The sequence below is a fragment of the Chiloscyllium punctatum genome, chromosome 23, assembly GCF_047496795.1.
Source record: "Chiloscyllium punctatum isolate Juve2018m chromosome 23, sChiPun1.3, whole genome shotgun sequence".
Taxonomy (NCBI): Eukaryota; Metazoa; Chordata; class Chondrichthyes; order Orectolobiformes; family Hemiscylliidae; genus Chiloscyllium; species Chiloscyllium punctatum.
In genome coordinates, this window is record NC_092761.1 from 57,401,521 (window position 1) to 57,424,377 (window position 22,857).

At 44.4% G+C, this 22,857-nt stretch overlaps 1 protein-coding gene across 1 annotated transcript in view; it reads left to right on the forward strand.

Annotated features, from left to right (window-relative positions):
• Window positions 1-22,857, forward strand: part of LOC140494087 (CMP-N-acetylneuraminate-beta-galactosamide-alpha-2,3-sialyltransferase 4-like) — a 206,610-nt gene that overhangs the window by 76,304 nt on the left and 107,449 nt on the right. Inside the window, exon 2 of the mRNA XM_072593029.1 lies at window positions 13,481-13,559. Coding sequence (XP_072449130.1) covers window positions 13,544-13,559 — 16 coding nt within the window. The 5' untranslated portion in view covers window positions 13,481-13,543. The remainder of the gene's footprint in view (window positions 1-13,480; window positions 13,560-22,857) is intronic.

Here is a 22,857-nt window from a genome sequence, read left to right on the forward strand (position 1 = left end):
ACTCTATACTACTTTCTCCCCACCCCCACCGTCCTCTAGCTTATCTCTCCACCCTTCAGGCTCCCTGAATTCCTGATGAAGGGCTTTTGCCCGAAATGTCGATTTTACTGCTCGTTGGATGCTGCCTGAACTGCTGTGCTCTTCCAGCACCACTAATCCAGAATCTGGTTTCCAGCATCTGCAGTCATTGTTTTTAACCTACATGGTAGCAGCAGTACAGATTTGAATTCCAAACAGGAACCCCATTTCGTAAGGAGAAAATGCCAGAAGAAGCAGTAGAGTTAATTTTTTTGAAGAAAAGTGAATTTACTACTTCTAGAGTATCACCCCCATTTTCTCAGCAAAACTAGAAAAGGACGATAAATTCGAGCTCGGAGCAGGACAAGGCCATACAACCTACTGTGGGAAATAAGAAATGCAGCTTTCTGCAGTCAATATAGAAATGTAATTGTTGTAAGTGCTAGTGGAGTGTAATTTCTGTAGATGGGGAGGGGTGAGACATACAAATGGTCATGGAATTCTTGTAGCATGTTGTATACTTAAGGCTAAGACTTTAATGAATATAGGGGGTCTTTTAAAGAAGTAGTTTTAAAGAAAATAGTTTTAAGCTCGGAAATAACTATGGAGTGTTGCAGCTGCCCACAAAAGAAGAAGTAAGGGCATTTTCACAATAAAGCTTATAGCAACAGAACAAGGAATACAGACATCCAAGGACACGGACAGCCTGGTACATAGATAAGGAAAGAGAAAAACAAGTGAAGTAATTATCTTACGTTTAGTCACAAGTAAAGGCAAAATAAGGGAATGAAATTAAATAAATGATTGTGATAGGGAAAGGGGATGTGAGCCTGCAACACACAAACTGTATAAAAATGATTGCATAACTGATATCTTTGCACTTTTTGCCAGGCTAGCGGGGTGCCGTACTTGCAAGTTCGTAATAAATTTACCTTGTTTCCATGGCTTTGTCTCCGGCTGATTTATAAGTGAGTTTCGTTTCTAACACTACCATTCAATAACATCATGACTGATCAGGTTGAGGAGAATTGATTCCAGGAGAATAGTTAGACATCCAGATCACCTTGAATTTGTCGTTAGAAACTTGGGAGGGGTATTGTGAGTAGGGGTCATGGTAAATGCAATTATTTTCAGCAACGAATAATACTAATAAACAGGCAGAAATCTTGAGGGGAGCTGTTGTGTGTGGGTTTGAAAGGGTCTGAAGGAGTTGAAGGAGTTGAAACTGAGGTTGCCCATATGCACCACCTACTCTGCTAATAGAAGGACAGAGCGTCAAAGGAGCGTCAAAGGACGCTGAGTAAAACATTCGTTGTTCAATTTAAGAGCTTCTTCTGAGTAGACTAGTCAGTCTGGTTTTTCTTTCTCGAACTAAATCAAGCAGTTCCATAGCTAAAATGCATTAGTGCAGAACATCATCAAGATAGTTGTTGCACCTGTCACACAGTGTGTTTAACTCTGTTATCGAGCAAAGAAACTGCAAGTCAACTCAATAATAATAAATGATAATATTTATATATTTAACACAATTAATACTATAACAACAAAATATACTATAAACTATTAACAATTTACACTATAAACCTAATCAGCTACCTTGTACTTTAACTTCACTCTAGATGATCATATCCCACCACACTAAATCTTGGCCTGATCCATGTGGAGATGACCATCTGGTCGCCTTTTCCTAGTGGGCCCAGGGGTGTCTGCGCTTCACGGTGGTTGGTCTTGAGTTACTATTCCTGAGGGTGGTGTTGTGGTGATTCTTATGCTTAGTGGCTGTTCCAGCCCTTTAGGATAGGTCTTTAGTGCCCTCCAATAGATTGATCAGGGCTTCATCATCCCGATTGATCGGACGCAACCAGGCATGGTCCTTAGGCCTCCATTCCTGGAGGTGTAAGTCAGGTAGCTCCCTCCAAATAAGGGTGTGAGGCGCCCTGTGTCTGGCAAACATCTCAAGGTTTACTATTGTCCGGGGGGTGGCGTTCAGACTGTATATAGTATTGTCTGCAGCTGCTGGGTCAGTTACAGACTGTCTGTCTGTAGCTACAGTCTGTCAGGATTCTGCAGGATGGTTTATTAACACAGTCACTTTGGTCATGGTTTGTCTCAAGTTCCCAGCATGCCTCAGTTATTGTCCATTTTCATAAGTGAGTGGCCCGTCCGGCCACAGTCCCTCCTCTTGATCCGGAATGTGAAGCATGATGGGTCACATGATCACAGACCACCTTCTGCCTGGTGACTCCATGATCATCCAGGCTCATGCAAAGCACAACATACACTTAAATCACAAAACTTTTGCAGGTAGCACATTTGAAAATCACACCTAACTAAGATCAAACTATATCTCAATGGAATATCATTATTCGGACTTAACGGCTGATCAAACATATGCAAAAAATTAAAATAAACAAGACAATGGCGAAACAAACAAATACACAAATGAAATTCAGAATAAAATGGAAAAATCAAACCAACATTATAGAAGCAGGGAATATTTTATACAAACAATATGATAGAACATCTTATACAAACACCATGATAACTAATATTTACTAGTCTAACAATATTTATCCTGGTCTGTTCCGTGTTTCTTGTGTCATTTCCGGTGCTGATGATAATCCCAATGAAGTAGCTCTTGATTGCATTCTGCATGGTGATGGTTGTCCTGGAGGGATATCAAGGTTTTTTTCGGATGTTATCCTAGTTTAATAACTGAATAGTTTCAAACTACTGTAATACGTATGCCCTAACCCTCCCCCATGTTTTTTTTTCAAAAGGAATGGGAATGTCACCCCCATGTGGAAAGTTAATTCGAGTTTACAGGCTTGGTTAGCTCCAACCGGGGTTTCTAGTGGTCGGGTTTAGGGTGGTAACCTGGTTACTCCCATCAGATTCTAGATTAGAGTGGTGCTGGAAAAACACAGCAGTTCAGGCAGCATCCGAGGAGCAGGAAAATCGACCTTTCGGACAAAAGCCCTTCATCAGGAATGGAGGGCTTTTGCCTAAAACATCGATTTTCCTGTTCCTCGGATGCTGCCTGAACTGCTGTGTTTTTCCAGCAACACTCTAATCTAGAATCTGGTTTCCAGCATCTGCAGTCCTTGTTTTTACCTGGTTACTCCCATCAGCTTGTACAGGTATAAGAGCTGGTCCCACTGGGACTGCAGAGATGTGTGAAATATGTTTGGGTTCAGACCATCAGAAACAGTTGTATCTCATCTTGGGTGGCTGTGATGAGCTGTTTCATCACCTGGATTCATCAATGACTGCATTCATCAAATGGCACCCAACAGAGAGCCATCAGTGTGTTGTGAATCTTCAGAGTCTGGGAGGGTGGCAATATTGTATCCTTCCAGTTCGCACATCCATCTCCTGTCATTCCCTCTAGCGGTAATACCCTGAATGTTGGATGTTACCATTTGATGGTCTGGGTCAGTCTGTTTGTCTCTGGTCTGTACCAGCCTTTTAGTGTTGTCACATTAACATGCTGTGAGCATGTCATCTGAGATCTGAGTTATAATGAGTTGGGGTTGTTTGATTTCCCTGTCTGTCGGGGAGCTATTGGGGAGTTCTGTCGTGTCTAGACTTTTGGGAATGTGTAACATGTCTGTGCTGTCAGTCACTAGCGAGTTGCTCCAATTTGTTGGAGAATCGCCCATTAAATCAATTAAGTCGTCCAGGGGTCCCTTGGATGTTGAAGTTGCAATCGGTGGCAGTGATGGGAGAATAAAACTTTCATTAGGGGTGCAGTCTGACTGAGAGGATGTGTAGGGGGGGGGTGGTGTCCTTAGTCTTGTAACTTGCTCTAGGGCAGTGTCATCCACCAAACATATACCTAGGTGGTGAGAGTGGCTGTGTTGTGTGTGCCATAGGCTTTTCATTGGTTTACAGGGTAGCAGCCGGTCTTTCCTGTGGCTAGTAGAACCTTGTATATGAGGGATTTGCCTTATCCACCACAGTGTGTGCTCCTGAATATTTCGGGGAGAGAAAGGAACCAGGATTGTATATCTGTGGCATCACCTACTGTGCCATGGGACATTTGACAGGGTTAACTTTACTGTGGAAGGAAGCCTTGCTCACTTTCCTTTTAGTCCCTAACCTGACAGCTGCTGCTAACTGAATGGCCTCGATATTCTCGGGGAGCTGCTGTACGGCTTTCTCATGGGGGAGGGCAGTGCGAGACTGAGCAGGTGGTTGGCTCCTTTCATAGGTCAGCCTGTCATGAGGGTATGGTGGGTATACCCTGGGGATCACGTACCATCATGAGGACAAACGGAAGCACTGTGTCCCAGGTTTTAATATTCTGCTGCATCATCTTCCTAATCATCCCTTTCAGGGTGCGGTTCAACCTTTCCACAATCCCGCTGGATTGGGGGTGGTATGCAATGTGGAATTTCTGCTCGATACCAAACATTGTCATCACATTCTGCATGACTTGGCTGGTGAAATGGGTTCCCTGATCTGACTCCTTGCTGCGGGGTAGACCCTATCTCGTAAATACTTGTTGTGTAAGGATTTGTGTGGTTGTTTTGGCAGTATTTGTCCTAATGGGTTAAAGCCTCAACCCATTTTGTAAATGTGTCTGTGTTGACTAGAATATAGATAAATCTGTTCCCACATGGTGGAACAGGACCAATATAATCAATTTGTAGATTTGTTTGGGGCCCTTCCACTGAACGGTGTACCTCAGTTCTCCCTGTTGAGCCAACCTGTCAGGATTGTTTTGGGCTAACACCAGGCAGTTCTCTATGTAGTGTGCGACATCCCTGTGTAACTCAGGCCACCAACACCATTCTTTCAATTGTTCAGTAGTAGCCATGGTGCCCATGTCCATCATGATACTGATACATGATTTGATTCCTGTCTTGAGTCAGAACTGCATAGATTCATGCTTTTAACACTAATTCATCCTATATCTGTCAGTTATCTCTCCTTTTCGCACAATCCTCTGGATGAACTCCTCCCACAATCTATTTTAAGGAATTCTCGCAGTGTTGCTAAGGTCAGCAGGTCAGGCACCATTCGAGCCTTAATTTCTGATGAAGAGCTTATGCCCGAGATGCCAATTCTCCTGCTCCTCAGATGCTGCCTGACCTGCTGTGTGTTTCCAACACCACACTCTTGACTCTGCTCACCTCTGGGTGGCTGCCAGAATTCTCCTACATGAGCACCTCCCTTAACTAACTCATCTGCTCCATGGTTACCTGCTGGGAATGCTTGTGGTGGCTTCTAACTTTAATTATGCCAAATTTTCTTCCACCAACAGCCCGCAGTATGTACTTTAATGAGGGAGCTGAAGGGAGGGGTTTCCCATTGGCAGGAATAAAGCCTTTAGCTTTCCATAGTGAGGCTGTTATACACACACACACACACACACACACACACACACACACACACACACACACACACACACACCATATATCTGCGGGTGAAGGGAACTAATCGGGGTGGTCGACTACATCAGCTACAGCTATTTGTTCCACAGCTTGGACTCTTCGATGGCTGGGGAATTTGAAAGCTACTTCAACTAGTGGTTGTCCTTGAAGGTCAGTCATGGAGATCCACAGCCGTGATCCGACTGCCATCCTCTATGGTGAAAGATCCATCAACATAGATTTTGACTGCGGAGTCTGCCTGCTTATCACTTTGTCTTATTTCATAGAATCTTAGAATCCCTACAATGTGGAAATAGGCCATTTGGCACAACAAGTCTACACCAACCTCCGAAAAGTAACCCACCCAGACCCATTCCCGCCCCCCTATTACTTTACATTTTCCCGTGACTAATACACCTAACCTACACAGCCCTGAACACGATGGGCAATTTAGCTCGGCCAAGCCACCTAACCTGCATATCTTTAGATTGTGGAGGAAACCGGAAAACCCAGAGGAAACCCACGTGGGCATGGGGAGAATGTAGAAGAAAGCGAGGACTGCAGATGCTGGAGACCAGAGTTGAAAAATGTGTCGCTGGAAAAACACAGCAGGCCAGGCAGCATCCGAGGAGCAGGAGAATCGACATTTCGGGCATAAGCCCTTCTTCAGGAATGTGCAAACCCCACACAGATAGTCGGCCGAGTATATTGACAAATTATTTCTAACGTCCAGAACTAATAAGTAAACCGCACTTGAACACCCAAAGTTCAACAAATAGCAATCAGCAATGTTAGTGACACTGTGAGTCATTAAATCACTTTAAACTTTGCCAGTGATTCCAGTTTCTTCTCTATTGAAGTGGTAGCCTCAAAACCTCCTCAGAAGCGGATGTTACGGTCTAATTAAATGATTGCTTATGTTCCAGTAGTTTACTCTCCCAATCATGACTGCAATCCCCTGATTTATAACAATTGCACATCAGCAACTATTGAGGTCCAATTTCAGTTTTTCACATACAGTTAGCTTCCCCAAGCCAGAACGGTCCTGAGCTTTTTTTTTCCCCCAAGCTCTCATCATGCTCAATTGCATTAGACAGCGCTTAGAACTCTTTCCTGAGTCCTTGTGGCAAGGAACTATCCAACCATTTTTGGGAACTCTTCCTCTGCCTCAACGCACAGAATGATTTAGGCAGTCTTGTTTATCATAGAGGCTGCTTTTTGGTGCTTCCCTGAATGATTAGCAGCCCAAATACAGCAATCGGCCTCTCTGATGACCTCCATCTGTCCAAAATTAACCAAAATTGCTTGAACTATTCTGAGTGACTCATTGAAAGCCCTCCAACCCATTCTGCCCCTATTACAAGACAAAATTGAAAAGATCCATTGAAATTAGAATATAACTAATATTGGAATACCAAATACCATGATTTTAAAAATTTTTCACAAGTTATGGGTTACACGTATAAAATGGTTGCAAATTCTAACTGTTTCTCAAACTGCTTTGGTCCAAAAGGGCTGGTGGGGTGTTTAGTGGCTATGATTTGGCAGTCATGTGGGTCTCCTCCATAATTTAGGTTATCGGCTGGGAAGGTGGACACCTTGGTATGTCTGACCTCGATGTCCCAATCTTGAAGCAGCAGAGTCCATTGTATGGCTCGAATCTGGATCAGTGAGCCATCTCTGATTCAGCAGGAGCTGGACTGGAGTGTGCTCAGTCAGTATGGTCAGTGGATTTAAACCAATGATAGAGTCAAATTACTGAACTGCCCAACACACTGTGAGGAGGTGTCATTTGCACATGGAAAACCCTTGCTCCATAGGCTGTAGGACCTTGGAGGGGTAGGCCACTGAGCATGGCCTAATGTGCTGCCCCTGCAGTAGAACAGCAGCTATCATCTAGATCTGTGGCTGCAACTTCTAGGGTGTATGGTAAGTCAGGGTTAAGAACGAGTAAAGCGGGTGCTCCAGCAAGGGTGTGTTTTAAATTAGTTACTGCCTTTGTCTGATGGGACGTCGAATTCCAAGCAGTGTCCTTTTTCAGCCACTCTCAGAGGGGTCTGCTTTGGTCGTGAACCCATCGATGTGGTTCCTGCAGTATCCCACTAACCCTAGGGAAGATCAGAGCGCACTAACATCTCGAAGTAAATGGGAGTTGCACTATGGGATCTATTCACTTTTGGTCTATCTTTCTTTTCCCAAGAATGTAACCCTAGGAGCTGAGGAGCTGAATGTGCTGCTCCCTTGTTTCCACGTGTAGGAATAAGTTGTTACATATTGGATTAGGCAGTCAGGCGGCAAACCTTTCCAGTCCCTTGGCTAATCGTCTCTGGAAAATCGAGGGTGAGTTATGGAACCCTTGGGATAGACATGTCCAGGTATGCTGCTGTTCCTGGAAGGTAAATGTGAATTTGTACCCAGGGTATGGACCAGAGGCTATTCCTGTGAAGTACTTTGTTTATGGGACTTGCTCCGTTATTGTGGCTGGACTGGTGGCTGCTGTTGGTGCACTGAGAGGGAGTGGCTTTATTAAGCTCCCAATAATCAATGGTTAAAAGCCATGAACCACCTGGTTTCCTGAGCAGCCAAATTGGAGCATTATTAGTGGAGGCTACAGATCTCGGCACTCCTTGCTGTAACAGCCTGTCAATCATCATGGCTCCCTCCCCCTCTGCCTGACTATTGTCTTTGTGGTTTCGGGTCAGGCCCCTCAATTATCACCTCTCCCAGGACACACCCACAATCATGTTTATACTGGGCGAATACACCTTTGTGTTTCACATTGACCTTTCTCATAGCCGATCCTTGGTCATTGTTAGGGGATTGAATGTCCTACCTGCCTATCTTCTTTTCCACCTATCCACTCCACCCTCTCCTCCTTGACCTATTACCTTCATCCCCTTCCCCACTCACCCATGGTACTCTATGCTACTTTCTCCCCACCCCCACCCTCCTCTAGCTTATCTCTCCACGCTTCAGGCTCACTGCCTTTATTCCTGATGAAGGGCTTTTGCCCGAAACGTCGATTTTGAAGCTACTTGGATGCTGCCTGAACTGCTGTGCTCTTCCAGCACCACTAATCCAGAAGGGGATTGAATGCCCCTATTGTGCTGAATTGATTAGCATGCCTTCCTATTGAAAGTTAAAAATCACACAACACCAGGTTATAGTCCAACAGGTTTAATCGGAAGCACACTAGCTTTCGGAGCGACGCTCCTTCATCAGGTGATTGTGGAGGGCTCGATCGTAACACAGAATTTATAGCAAAATTTTGCAGTGTGATGTAACTGAAATTATACATTGAAGAATTGATTGTCTGTTAAGCGTTTCATCTGTTAGAATACAGTGATAGTTTCACTTCTTTCATGTGTAAATCACAAAACCCTTTTTTTAAAAGTTGCGTTCTCGGGTTAGCTGTTAACAATGGTGATAGCTAGACAATATGTTGAAGGTGTTAGCCTCCTGTGTTCTCTGTCTATGACCTGATGTTTAGATTGATTCTAATCTAAAAAGTGAGATAACAGAGTTTTACATAAATTCGTGCAGTTTTTGAGCTCAGAGTTCTACATGAATGTATGCAGTTTTTGAGCAAAGTGCAATGTAACTCTGCAAGTACAAATTCACCACACAAAATATATGTGTGCATGTGGGTCTTTGTCTGTGTGTGTGTGTGTGTGTGTCTGGGGTGGGGGTTGTGAGTGTGAGAAAGTGTGTGTGTGTGTGTAGTGAGTGCAGAGTGTCTTGAGTCTGTGTGGGGGTGCATATGTGAGTGTGGGAGTGTATGTGTCTATAAGAGTGTGTGTGGGTATCTGTGTGCGCGTCTGTGTTTACCTGTTTCTGTGTGTGTGTGTGTGTGTGTATAGTGCAATGGTGATCACCTGTAATGTGACATGAACCCAAGGTCCCAGTTGAGGCCCTCCCTATGGGTACCGAACTTAGCTATCAGCCTCTGCTCGGTCACTTTCCTCTGCTCCCTGTCCCGAAGCCCATCTTGGAGGATGGTCACCCGAAGGTCCGAGGCTGAATGTCCTGGACCATTGAAGTGTTCCCCACCTGGGAGGGAACTCTCCTGTCTGTTGATTGTTGTGTGGTGCCCATTCATCCGTTGTCGTAGCCTTTGCTCGGTTTCCCCAATGTACCTTCCCCTTATAGACAAACACACTCCCACACTCACACATGCAGTCCCTCACAGACTCAAGACACTCTGCACCCACCATACACATGCACACACACACACACCTTCCCACACCCACAACCCCCACCCAGACAGACAGACAGACAGACACACACACACACACACAGACAAAGACCCACATGCACACATTTTCTGTGGTGAATTTGTACTTGCAGAGTTACATTGCACTTTGCTCAAAAACTGCACAATTCATGTAGAATTCTGAGCTCAAAAACTGCATGAATTTATGTAAAACTCTGTTATCTCACTTTTTAGATTAGAATCAATCTAAACATCAGGTCATAGACAGAGAACACAGGGGGCCAACACCTTCAACATATTGTCTAGCTATCACCATTATTAACAGCTAACCCGAGAACGCAACTTTAAAAAAAACGGTTTTGTGATTTACACATGAAAGAAGTGAAGCTATCACTGTACTCTAACAGATGAAAGGCTTAACAGACAATCAGTTTTTCAATGTATAATTTCAGTTACATCACACTGCAAATTTTTGCTATAAATTCTGTGTTACGATTGAGCCCTCCACAATCACCTGATGAAGGAGCGTCGCTCCGAAAGCTAGTGTGCTTCCAATTAAACCTGTTGGACTATAACCTGGTGTTGTGTGATTTTTAACTTTGTACACCCCAGTCCAACACCGGCATCTCCAAATCATTCCTGTTGAAATGATAGGTGGGGCATTGCTAACTGGAGTCTGTTGCCATATGCAGGTATTTACTGGATCAAAAGTCAGATTGCTTGATCACTTATTCCGCTAAGGGTCTCACACACACACACACACACTCACGCATAAAGACATGCACACGCAGACACTCACAGACACGCACACACATGAAACATCTGTTTGCTTGATAGGAGTAAACACCTGTTGGCTTTATCCTTTTAAGAACAGTTCAGTTTATATATTTCTGTTTCCTTTGATTTACTTGAATTCCTGACCTTTGCATGGGATAGCTTTCCTTTTAACAACCAGCCTAGGCAAAATCTCAGGGAATATTAGGTTCCATGGGCTTCAATCTCAGAGCGACAGTCACTTCTATTCGCGGTCCCACCCGGGGTGCCAATTTGTTGCACCTGTCACATGGTGTATTTAACTCTTCTATCAAGCAAAGAAACTGCGAGTCGACTCTCAATAATAATAAAGGATAATATTTATTCATTTAACACAATTAATACTATGACAACAAAATACACTATGAACTAGCAATTTACTCGATAAACCTAACCAGCTACCTTGTGCTTTAACTTCACTCTGGATGATCATATCCCACCACACTAGATCTTGGCCTTGATTCACGTGGCGATGACCATCTGGTCGCCTTTTCCCGGTGGTCCCAGGGGTGTCTGCCCTTCACGGTGGTTGGTCTCAAGTTACGGCTCCTGAGGGTGGTGTTCTGGTGATTCTTATACTTACTGGTTGTTCCAGCCCTTTTGGGAGGGTCTTTAGTGCCCTCCAATAGATCGATCAGGGCTCAATCATCCTGATCAATCGGATCCAACCAGGCGGTGACGTGTGGTCTTTGAGCATCCATTCCTGGAGGTGTTAGGTGCACGTAGGTCAGGTAACTTCCTCTAAATAAGGGTGTGAGGTGCCGTATATCTGGCAAACCACTCAATGTTTCCGATTATCCCGGGGATAACATTCAGGTGGTATATTGAATTGTCTGCTGCTGCTAGGTCAGTTACAGACTGTCTATAGCTGCAGCCTGTCAGGATACTGCAGGATGGTTTATCAACACAGTTACTTTGGTCAAGGCTTGTCTCAAGTTCCCAGCATGCCTTATTTATTGTCCATTTTCATAAATCCATCATTTTGAGCAGACCATCCGGCCACATAGTATTCTAGCCAAGTTTTAGTCATGGTCTTCCCTTCAGCATGCGGTCAAAATTGGCAATGTTCACATATGATTTTATAATGCTCAGCATCATTTGTGACCTATGAGGTACTGAAGCTGTCTGTGCCCACATGCAGCAAGACCTGGCATTGGGGAGACTGGGCACCTCCTAGCAGAGCGCTTTAGGGAACATCTCCGGGACACCCGCACCAATCAACCACACCGCCCCGTGGCCCAACATTTCAACTCCCCCTCCAACTCTGCCGAGGACATGGAGGTCCTGGGCCTCCTTCACCGCCACTCCCTCACCACCAGACGCCTGGAGGAAGAACGCCTCATCTTCCACCTCGGAACACTTCAACCCCAGGGGAACAATGTGGACTTCAACAATTTCCTCATTTCCCCTTCCCCCACCTCACCCTAGTTCCAAATTTCCAGCTCAGCACTGTCCCCATGACTTGTCCGGACTTGTCCTACCTGCCTATCTCCTTTTAGACCTATCCACTCCACCCTCTCCTCCCTGACCTATCACCTTCATCCCCTCCCCCACTCACCCATTGTACTCTATGCTACTTTCTCCCCACCCCCACCCTCCTCTAGCTTATCTCTCCACGCTTCAGGCTCACTGCCTTTATTCCTGATGAAGGGCCTTTGCCTGAAACGTCGATTTTGCTGCTCCTTGGATGCTGCCTGAACTGCTGTGCTCTTCCAGCACCACTAATCCAGAATCTGGTTTCCAGCATCTGCAGTCATTGTTAAGACCTGGATGATATCCAGGCTTATTCTGGTATGTGGTGGGTGACGTTCACATCATTCAAGTGTGAGGAAATGACTATCTCCAGCAAGGAGAATCTAACCATGACTGAAAACCTCACTATCAACATCCTTTGGGGTTTATTATTGACCAGAAATGGAATTAGACTAACCATAAAACTAAAACAACTACAAGACAGATCAGAAGCTCGGATTCCAGTGGTGACGAAGTCATCTCTTAACTCCTGAAACCATATCCATCATCTACAAAGCATGAGTCAGGAGTGTGAATGAATAATATTTACTTGCCTGGATGAATGCAAATCCAACAACGCAAAAGAAACTTGACACCATCAGGATATCCCATGTGATTAGCATCCATACATTCAACATTCACTCACTCCACCATGGATGCACAGCAACTTTGAAACCCATGACATCCTGAAGAAGGGCTTTTGCCCGAAACGTCGATTCTCCTGCTCCTTGGATGCTGCCTGACCTGCTGCGTTTTTCCAGCAACACATTTTTCAACCCATGACATCTGCCAGGCAGTAGCAGGCACGAACAGCAGGCGAATGTGAACACCACATGGTTCTTCACCTTTGCTGCGTCAAAATTCTGAAACACCCTGCCTAACAGCATTGTGGGTAACATCAGATGGAGTGCCATAGTTCAAGAAGACAGTTTGCCACCACCTGGTGGCAATTGCAGATGGGCAATAAATAATGGCCTGCCCAGCAGTGCTTACAATGCATAAACAATTAACAAGAAGAATTAAGTCTACGCTGAAAAATCTACAACCCAGGTCTTCTAACAGATAGTGTGGGAAACCAGCTGATGTTCTCATTGGTGCATAGGAGATTGAGGGGAGGTTTTCTAAATGGGTCTAAGGTTAATACAGTTTGGATAACATAAGCAAGGAAAGAATGTTCCTATTAACCAATGCCACCAAAGATTAACAAGCATAGTTTTAAGATTTTGGGCAAGTGGGGAAGAATTAACCTGAAGAGCAGCTTTCTTTTGCAGCAAGTGGTAATGACCTGGAACCTGTTGCTTGTGATGGTTGTGGAAGCAGAGACAATGATTTTAAAAGAAAATTAATGAATAAAACCAGCAAGGATGCAGGACCAAAAAATAATTGGTTAGGTTTCTCTGTGGAGAGTCTGCGTGGAGGCAATGAGCTGCATTGTCTCCTCTTGTTCAGTGAATAACTCTATTACTCTATCATCTTTGACTCATGAAGTTATATTTCTAAGATAAGCTAAATTTTAAACTGAAAATCTTCTTTCATCTCATTACAGGTGAAATCTTCAGCAAAGCTTTAAGTCCAAGAAGCGTCATTATTACTTGGCTAGCCAATAAGGATGAGATTCAGTGGAAGTAGGAGCTCAGCATCTTTGTGTTCTATTAGTTTGTTTAAACATTGAAACTTTAATGTGAAGCCTGCTGCTGTTTTACAAATGGGAGGAGGTACCTGATGTAACATGGCTGTGGAAAAGCAAAAACGAAACAGATATTTATATTTATATTTATACTGGGCCTATCATAACATCAGGATACCTGAAAATGCTGCACAGCCAAAGACGTTTCCTTTTCAATTGAACTCATTATTGTATTAGGAGAGATGCCACAGTCAGCTTAGTGCAACAAGTTCCTGCAAACAACTAGATAGTCCATGTTTATGTTGAGGAACACCAGAGAGAACTGCATTGTGCTTCTTCAAACTACTGCCAGGTTTTCTTATATAGCCTAAAAAGGATTTACTTCCCATCCAAAAGATAGCTTGTTAAACAGTACAAGACATCCTTAATGAGTCATTAGTGAGTCTTCAATGAATCAATATGGCATAGAAAGAGGCTATTCATCCATAGTCACAATGAGGATACCCTTCTGCACACTGTGGTGCAGTAAATGGTGTATGTGGAGGTGTAGGTGAATTTGTGGCGGATATGGAAGGATCCCTTGGGGCCTTGGAGGGAAGTAAGGGGGGAGGTGTGGGCGCAAGTTTTGCATTTCTTGCGGTTGCAGGGGAAGGTGCCGGGAGTGGAGGTTGGGTCGGTGGGGGGTGTGGCCCTGACGAGGGAGTCACGAAGGGAGTGGTCTTTTCGGAACGCTGATAGGGGAGGGCAGGGAAATATATCCCTGGTGGTGGGGTCCGTTTGGAGGTGGCAGAAATGACGACGGATGATACGATGTATATGGAGGTTGGTGGGGTGGTAGGTGAGGACCAGTGGGGTTCTGTCCTGGTGGCGATTGGAGGGGCAGGGCTCAAGGGTGGAGGAGCGGGAAGTGGAGGAGATACGGTGGAGAGCATTGTCGACCACATCTGGGGGGAAATTGCGGTCTTTGAAGAAAGAGGCCATCTGGGTTGTTCGGTATTGGAACTGGTCCTCCTGGGAGCAGATGTGGTGGAGACGAAGGAATTGGGAATATACTAACCCAACCTCCCCGTGGCTCAACACTTTAACTCCCCCTCCCACTCCACCAAGGACATACAGGTCCTTGGACTCCTCCATCGCCAGACCATAGCAACACGATGGCTGGAGGAAGAATGCCTCATCTTCCACCTAGGAACCCTCCAACCACAAGGGATGAACTCAGATTTCTCCAGTTTCCTCATTTCCCCTCCCCCCACCTTGTCTCAGTCCCAACCCTCGAACTCAGCACCACCTTCCTAACTTGCAATCTTCTTCCTGACCTCTCCACCCCCACCCCCACTCCGGCCTATCACCCTCACCTTAACCTCCTTCCACCTATCGCATTTCCAACGCCCCTCCCGCAAGTCCCTCCTCCCTACCTTTTATCTTAGCCTGCTTGGCACACTTTCCTCATTCCTGAAGAAGGGCTCATGCCTGAAACGTCGATTCTCCTGCTCCTTGGATGCTGCCTGACCTGCTGAGCTTTTCTAGCAACTCATTTTCAGCTCTGATCTCCAGGACCTGCAGTCCTCACTTTCTCCTATCTGCAGAAAAAGCCTTGTCCTCCAGAATATGATGATCAAATTGTGAGTGGAAGGGCCATAGCATTCCATTCAGATCTATTTCATTGGTCCTTTGACAGCAACAAAACAAAAGGGAACAAATGTTGTCTGGTCCTAAGGAAATTCCACAAAGTAGGTGGAGGCTTTCCCCTGTAGGTTAGCTACTTCTGAGTAGATGGCAAGAACACTCATAAGGAAATGTTTTCGAGGTGAAGTTTGCCTGATCTAGTGGAATTGAATCAGGGAAATCATTTTATAGGACTGGTGATGGACACCACGTTCAGGTTGCTGGGATTGAGAGTAAATGGCATGTGTTCCACCAAACTTCAAGTGGCTTGAAGTGTGTATACTTCAATGCAAGAAGTATACGAAATAAGGCAGGTGAACCTGCAGCGTGGGTTGGTACCTGGGACTTCGATGTTGTGGCTATTACGGAGACATGGGTAGAACAGGGACAGGATTGGCTGTTGCAGGTTCCAGGGTTTAAATGTTTTAGTCGGGTCAGAGGTGGGGGTAAAAGAGGGGGAGGTGTGGCATTGCTTGTCAATTTAGTATTAAAGCGGTGGAAAGGACGATGGATGAAGACTTGCCATCTGAGGTAGTTTGGGCTGAGGTTAGGAATAGGAAAGGTGAGGTCACCCTTTTAGGAGTCTTTTACAGGCCTCCTAATAGTCCTAGAGATGTAGAAGAAAGAATTGCGAGGATGATTCAGGAGAAGAGTGAAAGTAATAGGGTGGTTGTTATGGAGGTCTTTAACTTTCCGGATATTGATCGGGAAAGCTATAGCTCAAGTTTGTTAGATGGGTCGGTGTTTGTCCAATGTGTGCAGGAGGGTTTCCTGACACAATATGTAGATAGGCCAACAAGAGGTGAGGCCATACTGGATTTGGTTCTGGGTAACGGACCAGGCCAGGTGTTAGAATTAGAGGTAGGTGAGCACTTTGGGGACAGTGACCACAATTTGGTGACCTTTACTCTAGTGATGGAGAAGGATAAGTGTGCACTGCAGGGTAAGAGTTATAGCTGGGGGCAGGGAAATTATGATGCGGTGAGGCATGACTTAGGAGGCGTGGCTTGGAAAAGTAGGCTCAAGGCAAGGGCGTAATTGATATGTGGAGCTTGTTCAAAGAGCAACTATTGAGTGTCCTTGACAAGTATGTACCAGTCAGGCAGGGAGGAAAGGGTCGTGTGAGGGAGCTGTGGTTTAATAAGGAATTGGAATCCCTTGTTAAATGGAAGAGGGCGGCCTATGTAAAGATGAGGTGTGAAGGTCCAATTGGGGCGATTGAGAGTTATAAGGTAGCCAGGAAGGACCTGAAGAAAGAGCTAAGAGCAGCAAGGAGGGGACATGAAAGGTCCTTAGTTGGTAGGATTAGGGAAAACCCTAAGGCTTTCTATAGGTATGTCAGGAATAAAAGAATGACTAGGGTAGGAATAGGTCCAGTCAAGGATAGTAGTGGGATGTTGCGTGTGGAGGCTGAAGAGATTGGGGAGACACTGAATGAATACTTTTTGTCAGTATTCACTCAGGAACAGGACATTGTTGCCGATGTGAATACTGAGTCACAATTAAGTAGAATGGATGGCTTTGAGGTATGTAGGGAAGAGGTGTTGGAAATTCTGGAAAGGGTGAAAATAGATAAGTCCCCTGGGCCTGATGGCATTTATCCTAGGATTCTCTGGGAAGCAAGGGAGGAGATTGCAGAGCCATTGGCCTTGATTTTTATGTCCTCGTTGTCTACAGGAGTAGTGCCAGAAGACTGGAGGCTAGCAAATGTTCCCTTGTTCAAGAAGGGGAGTAGGGATAACCCTAGTAACTATAGGCCAGTGAGTCTCACTTCTGTTGTGGGCAAAGTCTTAGAGAGAATTGTAAGGGATAGGATTTATGAACATCTGGATAGGAGTAATGTGATCGAGGATAGTCAGCCTGGTTTTGTGAAGGGCAGGTCGTGCCTCACAAACCTTATTGAATTCTTTGAGAAGATGACTAAGGAGGTGGACGAGGGGAAAGCGGTAGATGTGGTGTATATGGATTTTAGTAAAGCATTTGATAAGGTTCCCCATGGTAGGCTACTGCAAAAAATATGGAGGTATGGCATTGAGGGTGAATTGGAGGTTTGGATTAGGAATTGGCTGGCTGGAAGAAGACAGAGGGTAGTAGTTGATGGTAAAGATTCATCTTGGAGTGCAGTTACTAGCGGTATTCCGCAAGGATCTGTTTTGGGACCATTGCTGTTTGTCATTTTTATAAATGACCTGGAGGAGGGGCTAGAAGGTTGGGTGAGCAAGTTTGCGGATGATACGAAAGTCGGAGGAGTTGTTGACAGTGAGGAAGGATGTGGCAGGTTACAGCGGGATATAGATAAGCTGCAGAGCTGGGCAGAAAGGTGGCAAATGGAGTTCAATGTAGCTAAGTGTGAGATGATTCACTTTGGTAAGAGTAACAAAAAGATGGGGTACTGGGCTAATGGTCGGATACTTCATAGTGTGGATGAGCAGAGAGATCTTGGTGTCCACGTACACAGATCTCTGAAAGTTGCCACCCAGGTAAATAGTGCAGTGAAGAAGGCATATGGCGTACTGGCTTTTATTGGTAGAGGAATTGAGTTCCGGAGTCCTGAGGTCATGTTGCAGTTGTATAAGATTCTGGTGCAGCGGCATCTGGAGTATTGTGTGCAGTTTTGGTCGCCATACTATAGGAAGGATGTGGAGGCACTGGAACGGGTGCAGAGGAGGTTTACCAGGATGTTGCCTGGTATGGTAGGAAGATCGTATGAGGAAAAGCTGAGGCACTTGGGGCTGTTTTCATTGGAGAAAAGAAGGTTTAGGGGTGACTTGATAGAGGTGTACAAGATGATTAGGGGTTTAGATAGGGTTGACCGTGAGAACCTTTTTCCACGTATGGAGTCAGCTGTTACAAGGGGGCATAGCTTTAAATTAAGGGGTGGTAGGTATAGGACAGATGTTAGGGGTAGGTTCTTTACTCAGCGAGTCGTGAGTTCATGGAATGCCCTGCCAGTAGCAGTGGTGGACTCTCCCTCTTTATGGGCATTTAAGCGGGCATTAGATAGGCATATGGAGGATAGTGGGCTAGTGTAGGTTAGGTGGGCTTGGATCAGCGCAACATCGAGGGCCAAAGGGCCTGTACTGCGCTGTATTCTTCTATGTTCTATGTTCTAGTATTCAGGAATAGCGGAACATATGAACAGAAACATTAAAACGACCCTGCAGAAAGAACCTGTGAGTCATCTCAAAAATGGGGTAAAGGTGTTGTCCTTGACACTTATGAATATATGGAAACTGAAATATAAGGAGAGGTGTTAGTATCCCCATGAGCAAGTAGCAGGCAGGTTCAAATGGACCTCCCCATCCTCTACTACAGCCATTCCAGCAGACATGAGAGATGATGAAATACAAATTGACTGATGACCTGTGGGAATGGTTGCAGCAATTGTTCAGACAAGCAGCTTGAATCATTGGGAAGAGACATCACCAAAATAAATTGTTGTTGATGCCAAACAGAACACAGTAGTGGGATAAAATCCAAAAGAGCAGCGGATGCTGTAAATCAGAAATATAAAGAGAAGTAGCTGGAAAAGCTTAGCAGGTCTGGCAACACCTGTGAAGAGGAATCAGAGTTAACTTTTCAGGTCCGCTGATCCTTCCTCAGTGGAATAGTTGGGATCAGGTGATGATATGGAACTGTACAAGGGCGGGTGTATTTGAACCCTTATATAGGGGTCCATACTGTATTGTGGACAAGGTCAGTCTCATGATCTATGCTGCCCAACTGCCTAAGCATGTCATTCTACATTAACCAAATGAAATATAGAAACGTAGAAAATAGGAGCATGAGTAGCCTCCTCAGCCCTTCCTGTGTGTCATTCATAATGATCATGGCTGATCATTCAACTCAGTACTCTGTTCTTACGTCCTTTCCATACCATTTGTTTCCCTTCGCCCCAAGAATTCCCTCTTGGAAACCGTCAATATTTTGGCTGAGTCTAAAGCAAACAGCCATGCAGACTTTGTTAAATTGAACTCGCAAGGTCAATTGTAAAAGTAAAACTAAACCTCATGTCCTTCTAACATCACAAAATGAAACTTAAAGTTATATAATTTTCCTGAAAACATCAGGAGAGTGATGGCAGAGTCTCCAGTTGCATGGGCGGGTGTCGCTTCTGCAAACCTTAGGAAACTGGACACCACCCCAGACAAAGCAGACCAGTCACCACCTTCAATATTCACTCCCTTCACCGTCAACATAGAATGGCAAGACTGTGTGTCACCTATATGATGGTAGTTATGGAGGTCCTTGGGTGAATTGCTACAGTGCATTATCTATACGATGCACCCGAGCATCACCCAAGGACCTCCAAAAATCCCATTCAAATTTGCAGCCTCTACCACCTAGGAGGATGGGAGCAGCATATACAGGGGCAATACCACTACCTGCAAGTTCCTCTCCAAGTCACACATCATCCTGATTTGGAAATATGCTGAAAAATGTGTTGCTGGAAAAGCGCAGCAGGTCAGGCAGCATCCAAGGAGAAGGAGAATCGACGTTTCAGGCATAAGCCCTTCTTCAGGAATGAGGAGGGTGTGCCAAGTAGGCTAAGATAGGGAGGAGGGACTTGGGGGAGGGGCGTTGGGAATGCGATAGGTGGAAGGAGGTTAAGGTGTGGGTGATATGCCGGAGAGGGGATGAGGGCGGAGAGGTCGGGAAAGAAGATTGCAGGTCAAGAAGGCGGTGCTGAGTCCGAGGGTTGGGACTGAGATAAGGTGGGGGGGGAGGGGAAATGAGAAAGCTGGAGAAATCTTTAACAAATAATCTTGATCAACCTTCTTAATAACTGAAAAAACGTTTCTCTGCAAACCATCAAAATAATAATGATTTAAATAAATTTTCCATTAAGGCTCAAAACATCCAAAACAAGGAAATGTAATTGATTTACGAATTATTTTGAAAAATTATTTCGAAAGTTACTTGTTGCCAATTTTGCTTCAGAATAAATCAGTGCGGGAGAGTCTAGAACCAGGGGTCATAGTTTAAGGCTAAGGGGTAAATCAGAATGATGAGACTGTAGATTCCACTACAACAGAAAGTGGTTTAGATCAAAGCATTATGTATTTTCAAGAAGAAGCTAGGTATAACTCTTGTGGCTAAAGAGATCAAGGGATTTAGGAGGAGGGCAGGATTACGGGATTGATCTCAGTGATCAGCCTGACATTATTGAATGGTTGGGGCAGACCTTAATGGCCTATTGCTACTCCAACCTTATTTGTTTCTATGATTCTAAAACTGTTAAATGAAAGTGAAAACTGTTAAAATTATTTCAGCTTCGATTCCCATCCCAGTTTTGGGTGTATTCTCCTTTAACAACTAGATTCAGCTTTGGGCATCCAGTAAGCACTCACTTGCGGGCTGGATTTATCTGTTTGGCTGCTCACGGGCTTTTAGTGATCTCACAGTTTTTTTCTTTTCCCTTAAAAATGTGTCTCCCCTCATACTGGCTGTGGAAACATTTTACTGGCTTACAACTGTCTTTAATGATTTCTCTGCAGGCATTTTCTGTTCAGAGGTTTCTCTGTTAAAGTCACATTATCAAAGAATGCTTGCAGTGCAGAAGGTGGTTATTCAACTCCTCATGTCTGTATTGGCTCTCTGAGCATTTCAATGCAGTGAAAATTTCCTACTTTTGAACCATAACCTTTTAGATTGATTTTATTTAAATAATCATACAATGTTCTCTGGAATGTCTATATTGAACCTGCAAGGCGAAAATGCAGATTGCAGATGCTGGAGATTACAGTCAAGATTAGCGTCGTGCTGGAAAAGCACAGCAGGTCAGGCAGCATCCAGGCCAGAAAAACTGATGTTTCGGGCAAAAGCCCTTCGTCAGGAATGAGGCCTGATGAAGGGCTTTTGCCCGAAACATCGATTTTCCTGCTCCTGGGATGCTGCCTGACCTGCTGTGCTTTTCCAGCACTACTCTAAATTGAACCTGCCTCCAACACAATTTCATACCCTAACTACACGCTGTATGTTAATCTGTGTGCCTTTCCTAAAATCCTATTATTTCTTTGAGATAGGTCCTGCTTGACCACAAAGTTTAATATCATCATTCATTATACCTCATATACATTTAACTAGAGAAATGGAGAGGAATTGATCACGAATAGCACTAATGTCTAAGCCATTAACTGTGGAAACTCTTGCACTGGGGAAGTGATAATCTAATGGTATTATCGCTGGACTGTTAATTCAGAGGCCTGGATAACATTCTGGGGATCTGGCTTTCAATCCTGCCACAGCAGAATTTGAATTCAATAGTTATTTGGAATTAGGAGTTTAATGATGACCATGAATCAATTGTCAGAAAAAAAAATCTGGTTCACTGATGTCCTTTAAGGAAGGAAGCTGCCATCCTTATCTGGTCTAGCCTACATGTGACTTGAGACCCACAGTAATCTGGTTGACTCTTAACTGCCCTCTGGGCAATAGATGCTGCCTAGCCAGTGATGCCCTCATCCTGTGAATGAATAAAAAAACCTGCAGAACCTCCTATCAAACTTCTGTATTTCCATTTTTGTAATCCTCTTGATTAAACGTTACCTTGTAAATGTGAGATAAAGATATGACTGAAAGGTTTTGAATTACTGGGACCAATTCGTGATGAATATTTCTATACAATACCTGTGCTTCCCATAACCCTTCCTCCTCTGGGTCCTTCTTTTCCTCCAGCACAAATTGACTTATTTCCAATGCCACCATTGAACCAAAATTTAATGTATTAAGTTGTAGACAGAGATGTCTTCGAACACAACTGGCCCCACATGCACTAGAATTTGATTATTTGTACAATAATACACAGTTACCATACTAACCCCACACAAACTGGATTGGTTTCTGCTGATGGATTCGTTGAATACATATAAACCGTGTTCATCCTGCGTGGAATTTACTCTGAACAGGGTCATTACATGTTGCATAACCTGAGCATTAAAATGTGTCCCTTGGTCTGAGTGAAAGCTTCTGCAGAGCTCCCCCCACCGATAAATACCTGATGTATTAGTATGGTGCTGAGAGTTTAGTCGTCCAGTGGGGAAATGCTTCTACTTATTTAGAACAGGAATCTATGATGATCATCAGAATATATTTAAACCCCTCTCTGCATGGAGAAGATCCAACGTCATTTAACTGCAAGTTGGACCATGGCCCTCCAACAGATCGGGTGTGTCTCAATTCCCCTCGATTTGCATACCTATCCAGGCTGTTCCGGGCACACATTAAACAGTTATCCATATAGTCACTCCATCGTCCTCACACTTTGGTCACCATTCTTTACGAAGTTGCAGGGTACTCACTTTCACTTGGTACCTATACCTGTCATGGGTCATATCAGTCAGTTGATTCCTAACACTCTGAGGTGCAGAATACTTCCCTTATTTAACATTATTCCATCCTTCATCTGAACGTCGTACTTCCAAAATTTGTAATCATCAACTATTCATGTTATTGGATTTTCATTAAATGTTTGTGCTTGCCTTGGGCTTGTAAGATATCTTTTGTAGTTTGGTTTAATTTTACTGCCTTCTCAGTCTCAGTCACTATCCATGGTTACACATCCTGTATCCCTGCATTCCCCATCTCAACTGCACATCCCTGGACACTATGGGACAATTTAGCATTGCCAA